Here is a 14,284-nt window from a genome sequence, read left to right as displayed (position 1 = left end):
AATTGTAGACAATTACTAAAATTGTAGTCAATTGATGTTAATAAGGCAAGCGGATCGGAACTCGGTGATGCACAACTCACGGAGTTTCAAATGAGCCAAGCTGAGTACATATGGTACTTGGATACTTTTTGTAGTGAGACTGAATCGGGTCCGATCATGTCTCTCGAAAGGGTTATGAAAGAAATCATCGGAGACGATTGGGAGACTCCGTTGAAGGAAAAATGAGATTTTATGGAAGTCGTGCCCAAGGGGACACGACTGTTTATGCTGAAAACCCAGATAGAGGAACTTCTCTATTATATGAGGATGATGATCAACAATAAATGAGTCTGACGATGACTTGAATGCTTGAAACTGCTTAATATGTATGAGTTTTTGTATGACTTGAATGCTTGAAACTGCTTAATATGTCTATTTACACTATGTCCCTTTTATATATGTGTAATGTTGTGAATTGCATGCCTAAGTGAAGAACTAAATTTAAATTCATCCACTAGATGTCAACAGTTGACCTGTCAACAATTGACATCAATTGTTTAGTTCCCTCACAACTAATGGAGAACAATAAGAAATCACAAACAATTGTTGACATCGGATGTCAACAATAGACGTCAACTGTTGACATCTACATGTCAACAATTGACGTCTATTGTTGACTTTAGATGTCTAAAATCTGCATACAAGTCGGAGATTACAAATAAATTTCTCAATAAACTAAGAAATCAACAAGAGTCACTACTGAAATGGTGGAAATTACAAAGAAGTCTGAAATTATTGCGTGGACAAAGGAGTAGCACTATTGCATGTTTGACGATTGTGGCCAATTTGCCCGCAACGCGTACACTTGCGCCTAATAATGTCCTCACCTTGAGAGGGTATTCTTCTCTTTTTTGGCCTACCGGCGGCACGTGCTTTGTGTTGAGGCGGAAGAACTTTGATATTCTCCACCTCGGGGGGAATATTCCAACTCGAAATGTCGCCATGAGGATGATGTACACCTGCGTAGGTTGCCCGCAAATACTCCGTAGAGTAGAACTCGGAAATGTAGTTCTCAACTTGACGGTTACGTACTCGACATGCTGCGATTGTGTGTGGACAAATAAAATTATGAGCCTGCCATCGCCGACATGAGCATGTCCTCTCTTCTAAATTAACAGCATATATAATCCCCTCTCTGTCTACGACCTCAAACTCGTCGACTGAAGATGGCCTCACCTAGTAGAAAACATAACTTCATCAAAATCTTGTACAAAACATGAAACATACAACAATTGTAGACTTTACCTCCATTCGAACAGCGTATGCAATGTACTTGTCTGCTCTGGCTTGATATACTTTTGTGAGGAGCGTGTTTGTTTTGGCCGCAGCATCTCGACGTTCATAAAACCATTTCATACTTCTCTTTCTCAGCCAATCCATCAACTTCGAAACTGGAAATTGTCTGACTTTTACATTTAATGCATTCAATGCTTCCGCGTTGTTGTTCGTCATGATACCGTACCTCTTTCTCCTGAACATGCATCGTGCCCACCTTTGATACCCGACATCATTAGCTAAGTACCGTCGTATTTCGGGATTTTCAGCGTCCAACATGATCATGAAACTTTCAAATTCCCGCTGAGTGTATGCCTTCGAGGCACCGTAAAATTTCCACTTCACCTCCTTCGTAATCCCCTTGAAAGTAGTCTTCAAATTACCGTGAAGATGGTACATGCAAAAACCATGATCACAGTTCGGAAATACCGTCTTGATGCCATTGATTATGCCAGCGTGCCTATCAGATACAAATACTTGCTCTTCCCGTTCCCCAATTGCATCTTTCAATTTGGCGAAGAAGTAAATCCAAGTTTCGTTAGACTCTGAAGGACCTATACAGTAGGCTAGTGGAAAAATTTGTTTGTTTCCGTCCATCCCACACGCCGTATACAACGTTCCTTTGTAATAGTTCTTCAAATGAGTACCATCGACGATAATCACGGGTCTTACATACTTCCACCCCGTTCTCCATGGGCCGAGTGACATGAAAAAACTAATAAATACGCCGCCCTCACTAGTGACGAGGTCAAATAAAGAACCTGGATTCTTAGTCTCGATCATGTACCTTAGCTTAGGTAAGAATGCGTACGACTCCATGGAATTGCCGTAGAGGGACTTTAGAGCTTGCTCTCTGGAACGCCAAGCTTTTTTGTAAGACATAGACACCCCGTAATCCATTTGCATGTAGTTCATTATCTCTTTCGGTTTGCACATACCCACGCTTGGATCAATACACTTATGCTTCACAACCTCTCCTATTAAAGTACTCGTTGCTTGCGGGTGACGTTCTTGTCTTACGTTCAGGGCACAACTGTGGTCGTTGTCGAACCTAAAACATGAAAATTACAACAAACTTAGTTTCAACATTAATGTCAACAATTGACATCAGATGTCAACAATTGACACCAGATGTCAACAATTGACACCAGATGTCAACAATTGACACCAGATGTCAAAAAACAGAGATCTAATTACAGTATTTCAATTTCATACATGATTCAACAAAGAGAGTTTACCTTCTAATTTGGAAAATGGGCGTGTTAGCCTTTCTCACGGCCCGGACAGCCCAATTACAATGCTCTCCCAGACAAACAACATGCAATGTGTTTTTGTCCGAGTTCTTTGTCTTATACGTGAAGTTGTTGTTTATAGCGAACAACATCAAGTGCTTCTGTAAAGTCTTTTTATCCTTGTACAATGCATGTCGCTCAATAAATACGGGGGAATGACCATCTAAAATAATAGCCTCATCCATGTTTGCGTCTCTCCTAGTAGATGAACTTGGGACGCTATGTGAATTCGGCGTAGACGGTGATGAAGGACGGGAGTTTTGTGGTGGAGGAGGGGATCGTGGTGACGGAGGGGAGTTGCGTGGTGGAGGAGGGGAGTTTTATGGTGGAGGAGGGGATCGTGGTGACGGAGGGGAGTTGCGTGGTGGAGGAGGGGATCGGGAATTTATAGGTGGAGGCGAGTTTCGTGGTGGAGAGCATTGTCGTTTTCGTTGTTGTTGTCGTTGTGTCTCATAGTCTGACAACCTTAAGTCATCCAATCCGAACGTACCACGAATTACCGAATCAGGAGTTGGAACCGAACCACACCCCTCCTCGGGTATGGATGGCATGTCAGAAACTCTTGTAGGCGGGTTTCCAACGCAACCACTATCACGGCTGTTGCCAGTGGATCCAACCCCTGGAGAATCGAGCCTGGGTGGAATTTCATTTATTTCCAATATCAATTGTAATTTCTCCGTGTCATCTTCTCTCCTCTTCCTCAAATATAAATAACATTCTAACGTAGCGTCGTTGGTTATCTCAACAGGTTTCAAGGCACCAGCCATCGCGTATGCAACACCAATGGTATGAGTGGATGGTGATTTGCCCAAATTCGAGTAAATGATTTGCATTAAACTAGCGAAGTTAACTTCATACGGCACCATGATTCCGAAAGATCCATTCTCATGATAACAACCAGGTTCAACCCAAGTTCCACTGTGCTTGAATAATAAATAAATAGCCGCCATCACTACGTACAAAAAGCATAGGCAGAGTTGAGTTATTAATTATTTGTTGACTTCATATGTCAACAGTTGACGTCCACTGTTGACATCTGAAGTCAACAATTGATGAACTCACTGGTGAACATACCCATACCAAACAGGACATTTGAATCTCTTTAAACTATCAAAATGACATAGAACTTGAACTTTTTGAACCACGAAATTTATGGAAAATGAAGAAATGCGAGACAAACCTTGTGGGCAAGCTGGTCTTGGACTACGAACTCGTGGGCGTTTGAGTCTCGTAGGCGCGGGCTGGTCTTGGACTACGAACTCGTGGGCGTTTGGGTCTCGTGGGCGTTTGAGTCTCGTAGGCGTTTGGGTCTCGTAGGCGTTTGGCTCTGCGTGACCGTGGGGGTAGCGACGCCGAGGGTTTTAGAGACCGACGGAGAGAGAGAGATAGAGAGAGAGAGAGAGAGAGAGTCAGGGATTGGGGATGAGATATGAGCGGGATATGAGCGAAAATGAGGAGTGAGATGGGATATGATGGAGAGTTGGTGTGGGTTGTAAGAAAAATTTAAGTGGAGGATAAAAAAGTTGTTGTACATTTGAGTTAGTGACATTTTTGGCCAAATTATGGTTTTGGTGGGAAATTGGAAAAAGTTATTCATTTGGTAGTAGTTGTGGCAATTTCCCATTTATATACTCAAAGTATAATGCGAAATATAGTTATTTATAGCTATTTTGATTAGTTTATATATATATATATATATATATAATAATAATAATAATAATAATGTATAATGTAGTTGAATATTATAACACACTTATAATTTATCTAAGATTAGTTTTGGATGTGTTTTGTATATTTTTCGGTGCTATTCTACGCATAATAAAAAGGTGGTAATCATTGGATTAAATTTGATTTTTACACTAGAAAGGTAATAATCAATGGCGCTTTGGATATGGGACGTCGTTTAATGTTCCATAATGTATAGTGTCATAACTCATAACGTTCTATAACCCCTCCAACTCGTTCGTTCGTAGTATATGTTACAAATGTGTTTTTGCAATTTGTTAGTCCAGTGATGTTAGTATACTTGTTTAGTATTAAAAAAAAAAAAAACTTATTTGATGATTTTATTTTCATATTTAAAATTAGTTAGACATTTGTCAGATAGGCATTGGCGAGCTTAAAACAAATGCGTTAACGAGTGAGCATGTTAACATAATAAAAAAGAATATGGAAAATATCACATTTATACTTGTGTTTTAGTGAAATGTCAAGTTTAACCATCGGTTTTCAAAAATGTCGAGTTCATACCATCTGTTTAACTAAAATGACGAAATTATACCCCTTGTTTAACTAAAATGACGAAATTATACCCTGAAATGAATAATAGCGTCACAAATCTCCCTTTCATTGATATTAACTCTTATATAAGAAAAACCAAATCAAATCTAAATCAGTGCCCTAACTTCCAAATTCTCAATTTTGAAATAAAAATAGCCTTAAATTGAAATTAAATAATAAAACTCATACCTCCTAAGAAATGACTTCATTCCGTGTTCGAATTGTAACTCTAAATCCTGGATTCTCTGTTCGAATATGCGATTTTGATAACTATCAACTATCGATGTTTACCCATTTGCCTATTTATGTGTTCTTCACGATTAAGAGACTGTTGTTTGTTTTTTAGTTTTTAAATAAATTACATATATGGCGCGAATGAATAAATATAATTGGTGTTTATATATAAATATTATAGTCAACGTCATTGAAAAGTCAATAAAAAGAATATTCGTGACACTGTTGTCTATTTCAGGGTATAATTTCGTCATTTTAGTTAAACAGAGGGTATAATTTCGTCATTTTAGTTAAACAGATGGTATGAACTCGACATTTTTTAAAACCGAGAGTTAAACTCGACATTTCACTAAAACACATGGTATAAATGTGTTATTTTCCCAAAAGAATAAGCCAATTATTCTCTCACACTGTAAGAATTTGCTCTCCAGCATTATAGCCCTTAAAAAAGATGGATGCGGACGTGCTAGCATGCCGCAAAACGATGGAGTTGCACAAATTTTGGTAGATATGTGCAGTTATTGCGGCCTCGAATGAAAAACTCAACACTCGCTGTGGGCATGTCGCCGATCTCATAATTCCAGGAATTCTGCATCTTATGCAAATATGATTTCGGACCTACGCTCTCGTAAGGTTTTACTTTGCAACAAGTACTCAATTCAAAGAAAAACTCGATTATTGATTCTAAATATCTATAATACGAGTTTTACGAAAAAAAAAGTCTTATTTACAATGTATAATTTGTATGTATTAAGACATGCATATATTGATTAGTGTACTTAAATATTTTTAATATATTGTATTATGTTTTAGTTAAAAAGTTTCAATATTTACTATGGGATGGCGATTTATGCTTTCGAGGAAAATCGTATTAAATCGTGTTAAACGGTATATATACTCAAAGTATAAAGCAAAATATATTTATGCATAATGTAGTTAAATTTATCATAACACAATTATATTGTATTTAAATGTAGTTTTGGATATGTTTTGGACATGTTTTGTAATTTTTTTTCCTCGTGTTATTCTATGCATAAAATTTTGTGTTAAAATTGATTTTTAAAATTAAATAAATCCAAAAACATGCCTAAAACATGTACAAAACACCTTAAAAAAACAGATCTAATGTTCATTAAAAAAGAAAAAAGAAAAAAAAAAGAAAGAAAAACAACACATAACTAGTGGTCTAGTTTTGTTTTCAATCCATGATTATATAAACAAGGAAGTTACTAGAAGAATGAAACGACAACCACACAAATGTATGTGTCTCCATATTTTTGCATTACACACACTTTCCCAACAACATAGATTAGATATAGATATAGATATAGACACAGAGAAAGACTAAAGAAAGAAAGTTGACCAAAAGTCAACAAAAATGTACTCAACAACCCCACAGCTCAACAAGCCTCTGTTCCCGCCACAAATTTCTCATCCCCTCAAACCCTCCGTCGGATTATTCTCCGTCGCGTCATTGCCGGGAAAATCGAAACCCTCCTACTCCGCCGCCGCCGCCGATACGCTGCGACACCGAAAATCTATCGTTCCGGTGCGGCGGTGCGCTCCGGCGAGAGCATCGGCGTCGGAGGGGATGAGCGAGAAAATGAGCGCGTGGGTTTACAGCGAGTACGGAGGCGTGGAGGTTTTGAGGTTGGAAAACGACGTGTCGCTTCCGGAGATAAACGACGATCAAGTCCTCATCAAGGTCAAAGCCGCTGCTCTTAACCCCGTCGACTTCAAGCGCAGGCTCGGCAAGTTTCAAAATTCCGACTCTCCCTTGCCGGTAATCTTTATTACTTAACTAACTCATTAGTGATTGATAAGTGATAACATGCATTTTAAGGCAATAAATAAGCTTATGGAATGTGTATTGGATATGTTTCTGAAATGCAATGTAGCTCTAGCACCATTCATGGGCTCTTGTGATGGATAAATGAGAATATTCTATTAATTTTAGGAGTTTTTTTTAGCAATTATTTTCATCACCCTATTTTATTTTTCTGATATATTAGTGTTATTATAAGTTAATTTAAGTTTGTAAAAAATGTTTGTTTTCTATTTGTTAGATGTTAGGACTTCGTTGATAATTCGAAATCGAAGATAGTTTTGTTCATGGAAGTAATCAACACCAAAATGTGACACGATAATTACGTGCATTCTAAGATAATAAATAAGCTTATGGAATTGGATATGTTTCTGAAATTATTTTATTTACCTTAGGTGTTCTTAGCAATAATTTTCATCAGCCTATATTATTTTATTCTGATATTTTGGTCTTATTATTAATTAATTTAAGTTTGTAAAATATCTTTTCAATTTATTAAATGTTTGGATAATTCAAAGATAGTTTTGGTCATGAGAGCAATTTAGCATGAAAAAAAAATGTGACACGAATAATGAGAATATTTTATTTATGAGAGCTTTTAGCAATAATATTATATCTCGTGCTCCTTAATTTTAATATTTTAGTCTATTTAATTTGAGTAAGTTGAGTAATATTTCTCCTTGATTGTCATCAATCTAATTATTTTTCTGATATTTTAGTGTCTGTAATTTAATTTTAGCAATAATATGTTTTATTTTATTTAAATATATATGAAAAAGAATATTCTTATCTGCAAAAGTTTGGAGGTGCGGGGAATCGAACCCCGTGCCTCTCGCATGCGAAGCGAGCGCTCTACCATATGAGCTACACCCCCTAAGTGACATTCTTTCGTAATAGTTTATAATTATTGTTTGTATTTTAAAATGAATAAAAAAAGACTATTCCGGGGTATGACGTGGCTGGAGTGGTGGTAAAAGTTGGGAGCGGAGTGAAGAGGTTGAAAGAAGGGGATGAGGTGTACGGTGACATCAGCGAGAAGGCATTGGACGGTCCAAAGCAAAGTGGGTCCCTCGCGGAATACACGGCCGCGGAAGAGAAGCTTTTGGCTCTTAAACCAAAGAGCCTCGGCTTCGATCAAGCCGCCGCGCTCCCATTGGCTATCGAGACCGCCTACGAAGGCCTCGTCCGCACCGGATTCTCCCCCGGAAAGTCCATCCTCGTCCTCAACGGTTCTGGCGGGGTCGGTAGCCTCGTCATTCAGGTAAAAAAAAAAATCATTTTATTTTCGTCGTAACTCAAACTTTCTTCTCGTCACTTTTTCATAATATAATTTTTTTTAATTATATTATAATGAATATTTAAACACAAATTTACGAAAATGTAAAATTTTGTCCATGTTCTCCTTTGAACTCTCATACTTTGTAGTTTTAGCGTTACGTAACTTGTTTTAGGATGTTGGTTACTATTAAAATGTTATCCTATTATAATGATATGATTTATGGAACATGCATGGTACGCTATTTAATATATTCAAAAGAAATAAATTTGTAATTTTTTTTTTCAGCTTGCGAAACAAGTGTTTGGTGCTTCGAGAGTCGCGGCCACGGCAAGCACCGGAAAACAGGATTTGTTGAAGAGCTTGGGTTGTGATTTGCCCATTGACTACACCAAACAAAATTTTGAAGATCTTGAAGAGAAGTTCGATGTTGTCTATGATGCAATAGGTACAAAAAGAAATCACTCTTTTTTTCATAGATTATGAATATCACTTTCTTATTTGTAGTAAATTAACAATCAAATTTCGACCATAACTAACATAACACTTAAGATAAAATAAACGGTAATTAAATATAAGATTAGTTAACGAAAAAAACTATTAGATAGACAATATGTTCTATTTTTTTTAATTCCATTCCTTCTCTTTTAAAATGAGTAATAAAAAATAGTGGCAACGCGTCATGATTTAATTAGATAGACATTTTTTTAGATGAACAAGTTTGTACATTTTGTGTCAATTTTAAGAAAATTTAATTTTTTTTTAAAATTATTTTCCTCTTTCATTTTGCATTAACAAGTTGCAAACTAGCCCCTCTTTTTATGTTTTTTACATGTAAGTCCCCATAATTTACATTTATGGCTTCGTCGTCCCTGATGACAGGGCAATGTGATAGGGCGGTAAAAGCGGTGAAGGAAGGAGGGAGCGTGGTGGCTCTGACAGGGGCGGTGACTCCACCGGGTTTCAGATTCGTGGTCACATCGGACGGTGAAATTCTCGAAAAGCTCAATCCGTATTTGGAGAGCGGAAAAGTCAAGCCCGTGATCGACCCCAAAGGGCCGTTCCCGTTTTCGCAGCTCGTCGAGGCCTTCTCTCACCTTGAGACCAATAGGGCTCTTGGTAAAGTTGTCATTCATCCAATTCCATGAACGCCATTTTTGTCCTCTTTGTTGCGTATATAATAAGGACACTTGAAAAATTCGGTGATGATTATATTTCAAGCTCTTAAAATTGGCTTCTTGTGAGTTACATATACGTTATTGATTCAAATTATTTGAACTAAATTTTGAGCTAGACGCGTTTGGGTCGGTGATGTGTGATGTGAACTACATAAACGACATCCAAATGTCAACAACACTAGAAACGACAACAAAAGATACTTCTCCTTTTTTTTTTCCTTTCATTTTATATTCCTCACACGTTATAGCAATCATACATAAAATATTTCCGATTGGTAGTATAGTACTTTGTGGTTCTTCTGAGGTATACGTTAGTGATTCAAAATAGTTGAACCTGAATTTTGAGCCAGATGTCAATGTCGGGGATGTAAGCCATAGAAACGACACCCAAATGTCAACAACACAAGAAACGACAGCAAAAGATACATCTCCTTTTATATCACTCATACGTTACGTTATATTAGTAATCAATAAGCACATAATATTGCTGATTGGTGGTATACGTACTTTTTAGTTCTTCTGTGGAAGTCTGTTAACGATAATTGCCTCGTGATCGTGTGTATAATGTTTAGTTAGAATCAGGTCGGCCCAATGTATATACATTTATGTACTTTATTTAATTTTGTTACTTCATTTTATTTTCATAAGAAATTGTAATTGTAAAGCATTTCATATCCATATTTATGTACTTTATTTTTGTTACTTCATTTTATTTTCATTATTCAGCCCCAAGATCTTAATATACACATTTCAAATTCATCACAAAGCTTAAAAATTAAAATAAGAAATTGTTGTAGTAAGTGTTGTCGGTCGTTTTCAGAAAACCCGAGACGCCAAGAAGGCACGTCGCTCAAAGGGCCGATGGTCAGGCCGGAGGTCCTGAAGAGCGGCAGGTCTTCAATCCTTCGCCTAAACTCTTGACTCCTCGAGTCGAGCTTCGCTCCTCGGGTCGAGCCTTGAGTCAATCTCCTCGAGTCGAGCTTCGCTCCTCGAGTCGAGCCTTGAGTCAATCTCCTCGAGTCGAGCCTCGAGTCATTCTCGAGTCGCTCCTCGAGTCAAGCCACTAGTCACTCTCGTCAAGAGGAAATCCTCATATTTCACGTGGGAAGGATGGCATTCGAAGGCCCGCAAGAGCCCGGCAAGACGAGCCGCCCACTACGCACACAACGCGTTGCGCCGGCCAGCCGGGCAGCAAGCAGCGCGCCGCGCCAGTCAAGGCACCCTGCGCCGCGCAACCTGCGCCGCGCATCCCGCGCCGCGCCCGGTGACCCGCGCGCCGCGCCCCCTGCGCCGCGCGCGCCGTGCGCCTCCACTTGATGCCACATGCGTTCCTAGTCCCACATGGACGAAAAAGAAGCCTTCTAAGGCCCCCAAACACCTATAAATACCCCCTCCCATTGAGGGGAAAGCCATCCCATTCTTTCTCAAGGAACTTGAGACTTCTCTCCGCTTCTCTAGATGCCATCCTTGGCCTGAAGCGGATTCTCCACGATTTCTCGCTCTCGGAGATTCTGAAGCGCTTTCCGGGGACTCCCGAGTGCCGCCTCTCTTGATCGAGCGATTAATCTTGAGCCCACGAGTGCTCTAACGGTTTTCTACTGAAAATCGCCTACGCGTCTAGCCCCCTAGACGCGTCCGCCATTTCTGACAAGAAATCGCCTACGCGTCCGGCATTTCCAACTAGGAATCGCCTACGCGTCCGGAATCTCCGCCACAACAAGGAAGTCTTGACTTAGAGTCTTCCACGTCTCCAAAAGAGAGAAAACACACATTCTCTCTCGCGTACGCGATCTCCGAAGTCCTGAGACGCCGCCGAGGACTCCTCGAGCCCCGTCTCCTTCGTCGAGCACGCTTCTCCACCAAGGCTCCGCGCCTCATACAGCGTTCTACACGCTTGAACTACGTTCTGACCTGATCCCACGCACGGGTACGTAGGCAGCCGACAACCAAGGCACGGTCACTCCTCCTCATCACCCCCTACCTCTCCCGAGAGGCGGGTTGATCGGAGAAAACCCTAGCTCGAGACTATCGAGTTCACACTCTTGGCCCGGGTGCGATCACTTGGTCCGGCCTTGGATCGAACCGCCCGAGGTTTTAAATAGTTGTTCATTTTCGTGCGACAACATTTTTGGCGCTAGAAGGAGGGGACTTCCCGACCTGTTCAGCCCGAAATCCCTTCTGTTCATCTTCTTCTTTTCTTCTACAAACTCAACTTTCTCGAACTTGAGAAAAGATGAGTACTCAACCACCCGTACGTTCTGAGGGCGTGAACAACCCCGAAAACGTCACTGGGACCAAGAAATACTTCTTGCGCTCCCGAGCGCATGGTGACGAAGAGTCGCTCCATGAAGAGAGCTCGACCCGCTCACCATCTCCATCTCCAGATAGCAGGGACCACCGCATCATGGAGTTGGAGGAGAACGTCCGCCAACTAAAGGCAAAGAACGCGAGGTACCACAGCCGACTGGCTGCGAAGCAACCCGCGCATAACGCAATAACCCCTAACGGGGATCCTGAGAACCTCAACGAGGAAAGCCACGACCGTGACCCTGACTATGAGGGTACTTGCGATCCGGAGGATATCGAGACTTCTCTCACGAAGGACGGAGGACTCCCCGCCATGTTTGAAGCCGGTCCTTCGAATCCCCTACCCTGGAAAGGCGACGCGCCGGCTGCTTCTCAAGAGGGAAACTCCCGACGCTCGGCCCTCGACCGACTAGGTCGAAGGGAGAACGTTGAGGAGAGTCAGGGCACGCGGAGAGCGCGCCGTCGCAGACGAAGCCTGCGCCTCCGAACGACCAGCCCAGATCTTAGGGATCACCTCACCGCCCAACGCATCGAGCGTGGCGATGACCTAAGGGAGCGACTAAGCTCTCGGCCAAACATCCCCGCAGCAGCCCCAATTAACGGGAACCGCCGAACGGGTCAAGGGTCAAATGAAAGACGACAGGTGACTCCTCCCGAACAGGGAGTTACTCCGACTGCCGGTCTCGATGTGATCACAATGATCCACAATCTTCGAAATGAAGTACGAGATCTCCGAGAACACGGAATAGGCGGAAGTGCCTATGGGGTCGTTGAGGAGAAGTCCTCGCCTTTCACGGCTCAGATATTGGCCGAGGTATGTACGGGAAATTTCAAACTCCCGAACCTCGCTCCATATAATGGAAAAGCAGATCCTGCTTACCATATCCAGCACTATGAAACCTGGATGACGATGCAGGGTGTCACTCCCGGCGCTATGTGCCAAGCTTTTAGTCTTACCCTCGCCGGACCCGGCTTCGAGTGGTTCAAGAACTTAAGGCCGGGAAGCATCCGCTCGTTCAAAGACCTGAAGGATATGTTCCTAGCACGGTTCGCTACGTCTATGGTCCAAAAGAAGACCAAGATGTACCTGTGGTCAATCAGGCAAGAGGATGGCGAGTCTCTTAGACGATACCTCGCCCGATTCACTGAAGAATCGAATAAGGTCGATCGCTTTGACGACAAAGACGCAATCACCGCCATCACTGAAGGCTTGCGCACAAGTGACTTCCTTAAGTCCATCGTCGGCCGTGTCCCTTCTACCATGGCCGAGTTAATGACTCGAGCCAAGACCTTCATGGGAGTCGAAGATTACCTCGATGGTCGCAAGGGCAATGATCAAAGCCCTCACCACCGAGACGAGCCTAGCGACGAGCAAGGAAACTCCCGTAAAAGGCGAAACAGAGGAGGTCAGACTTCTAATAGCCGACGTCCGATGCCCCAGAAGCCGCGACTTGCGGAAGACTTTAAGGGCTACTCGTCGTTCACACCGTTGAACACAACGCCGGAGCAAATCCTAGCTTTAGCGCGCGACAAGTTCACTCCCCCGGCTCCAATGAACAAAGATCCCGCGACTCGCGATAGATCTAAATATTGCGAGTTCCATCAGGAATACGGTCACTTGACCTCTGAATGCTATAGTCTTAAAAGGCAGATCGAGGCGTTGATCCAACGGGGTGAGCTAAAAAAGTTCGTGTTACGCATGATTAGCGCTGCGGGCCCCACCTCGAACAGACCACAGTCTGGCAGGGGAGGAGGAACAGCCGCTTCTGCCGACCGAACCACGGCTACTGCCAATGCCAATCCACAACTCCACGTTGTGACCACCATATTGGGAGGTCCACAAGATGGAGATTCGGCCCGACAACGGAAAAAATTCCTAAAGGTCGTGGCTCAAGAAGACGCTGCTATGCACGTCAACCTCACATATGAAGAACCTCCGTCCGTGCCTCACGAGACGATGCATTTCACCAACAAAGAGGCCAAGCGAGTTGTGCATCCGCACAATGACGCAATTGTGCTCAAAGCCCAAGTAGCTAATAACTTGGTGAAAAGAGTTCTCATCGACAACGGCAGTGCTGCCGACATAATTTTCAAGTCCACCCTAGAGCGCATGAAGCTCGGGGGGCTACACCCAACTCCGACCCAAACGCCTCTATTCGGGTTCACTGGGAAGATAGTCATGACTAAAGGCGTCATCGATCTGCCGGTCACCTTCGGAACTCCCGGAGGCATTGAAGTCGTTCACATGATCCCATTCCTAGTGGTTGATCAGGAGTCGCCATATAATGTCATCATTGGGCGACCCACGCTAAACCGACTAAGGGCTATTACTTCTACATACCACCTACTGGTGAAGTTCCCTACCGAGGATGGAATCGGCATCATGGCTGGAGATCAATCCCAAGCCAGAATATGCTACATCCAAGGAATCGATGGAAAAACTGCTAGAAAGACGGTTAACATAATCTCCCAGCTCAGAGATAGCGTCGAGTCGACCAAGGTCCTCCGCAAAGTCCATAAAGACACCTAAGTGCAAGGTAACGGCATCTTCATCAGGGACCCCACACAGTCTACCAGG

General features: G+C 42.1%; 2 protein-coding genes and 1 non-coding gene across 3 annotated transcripts; 1 reads left to right on the top strand and 2 right to left on the bottom strand.

Moving 5' to 3' along the window:
- Window positions 1-658: 658 nt before the first annotated feature.
- On the bottom strand, window positions 659-2,229 carry LOC149403350 (uncharacterized). The gene is made up of 4 exons (XM_089608682.1): window positions 1,285-2,229; window positions 1,156-1,215; window positions 867-998; window positions 659-673 (listed from the first exon to the last, which is right to left on the bottom strand). Exons 1-4 carry the CDS (start codon window positions 2,227-2,229, stop codon window positions 659-661), a joined length of 1,152 nt encoding a protein of 383 aa, XP_089464808.1.
- A 4,147-nt stretch (window positions 2,230-6,376) lies between these two features.
- On the top strand, window positions 6,377-9,528 carry LOC149403348 (2-methylene-furan-3-one reductase-like). Its single transcript, XM_089609657.1, has 4 exons — window positions 6,377-6,903; window positions 7,883-8,206; window positions 8,510-8,669; window positions 9,104-9,528. The coding sequence occupies exons 1-4, from the start codon at window positions 6,499-6,501 to the stop codon at window positions 9,367-9,369; spliced, it is 1,155 nt and encodes a 384-aa protein (XP_089465783.1). The 5' UTR covers window positions 6,377-6,498; the 3' UTR covers window positions 9,370-9,528.
- On the bottom strand, window positions 7,747-7,819 carry TRNAA-CGC (transfer RNA alanine (anticodon CGC)). Its single transcript has one exon. It is a non-coding gene; the product is annotated as a tRNA-Ala (tRNA).
- Window positions 9,529-14,284: the final 4,756 nt, after the last annotated feature.

The sequence above is a fragment of the Urtica dioica genome, chromosome 3, assembly GCF_054948205.1.
Source record: "Urtica dioica subsp. dioica isolate 48M chromosome 3, U.dioica_male_clone48M_v1_H2, whole genome shotgun sequence".
Lineage (NCBI taxonomy): Eukaryota > Viridiplantae > Streptophyta > Magnoliopsida > Rosales > Urticaceae > Urtica > Urtica dioica.
The sequence above is the reverse complement of the archived record's forward strand: the minus strand, read 5'-3'. Positions and strand labels throughout refer to the sequence as shown.

Coding starts and splice junctions, on each gene's coding strand:
- LOC149403348 (XM_089609657.1), top strand. CDS start 6,499: ATGTACTCAACAACCCCACAGCTCAACAAGCCTCTGTTCCCGCCACAA. Junction 8,207..8,509: donor TCGGTAGCCTCGTCATTCAG/GTAAAAAAAAAA, acceptor TTTTTTTTTCAG/CTTGCGAAACAAGTGTTTGG. Junction 8,670..9,103: donor TGTTGTCTATGATGCAATAG/GTACAAAAAGAA, acceptor CCCTGATGACAG/GGCAATGTGATAGGGCGGTA.
- LOC149403350 (XM_089608682.1), bottom strand. CDS start 2,229: ATGAACTACATGCAAATGGATTACGGGGTGTCTATGTCTTACAAAAAA. Junction 1,216..1,284: donor CATACGCTGTTCGAATGGAG/GTAAAGTCTACA, acceptor GTTTTCTACTAG/GTGAGGCCATCTTCAGTCGA. Junction 999..1,155: donor GAGAGGGGATTATATATGCT/GTTAATTTAGAA, acceptor CAACCTACGCAG/GTGTACATCATCCTCATGGC.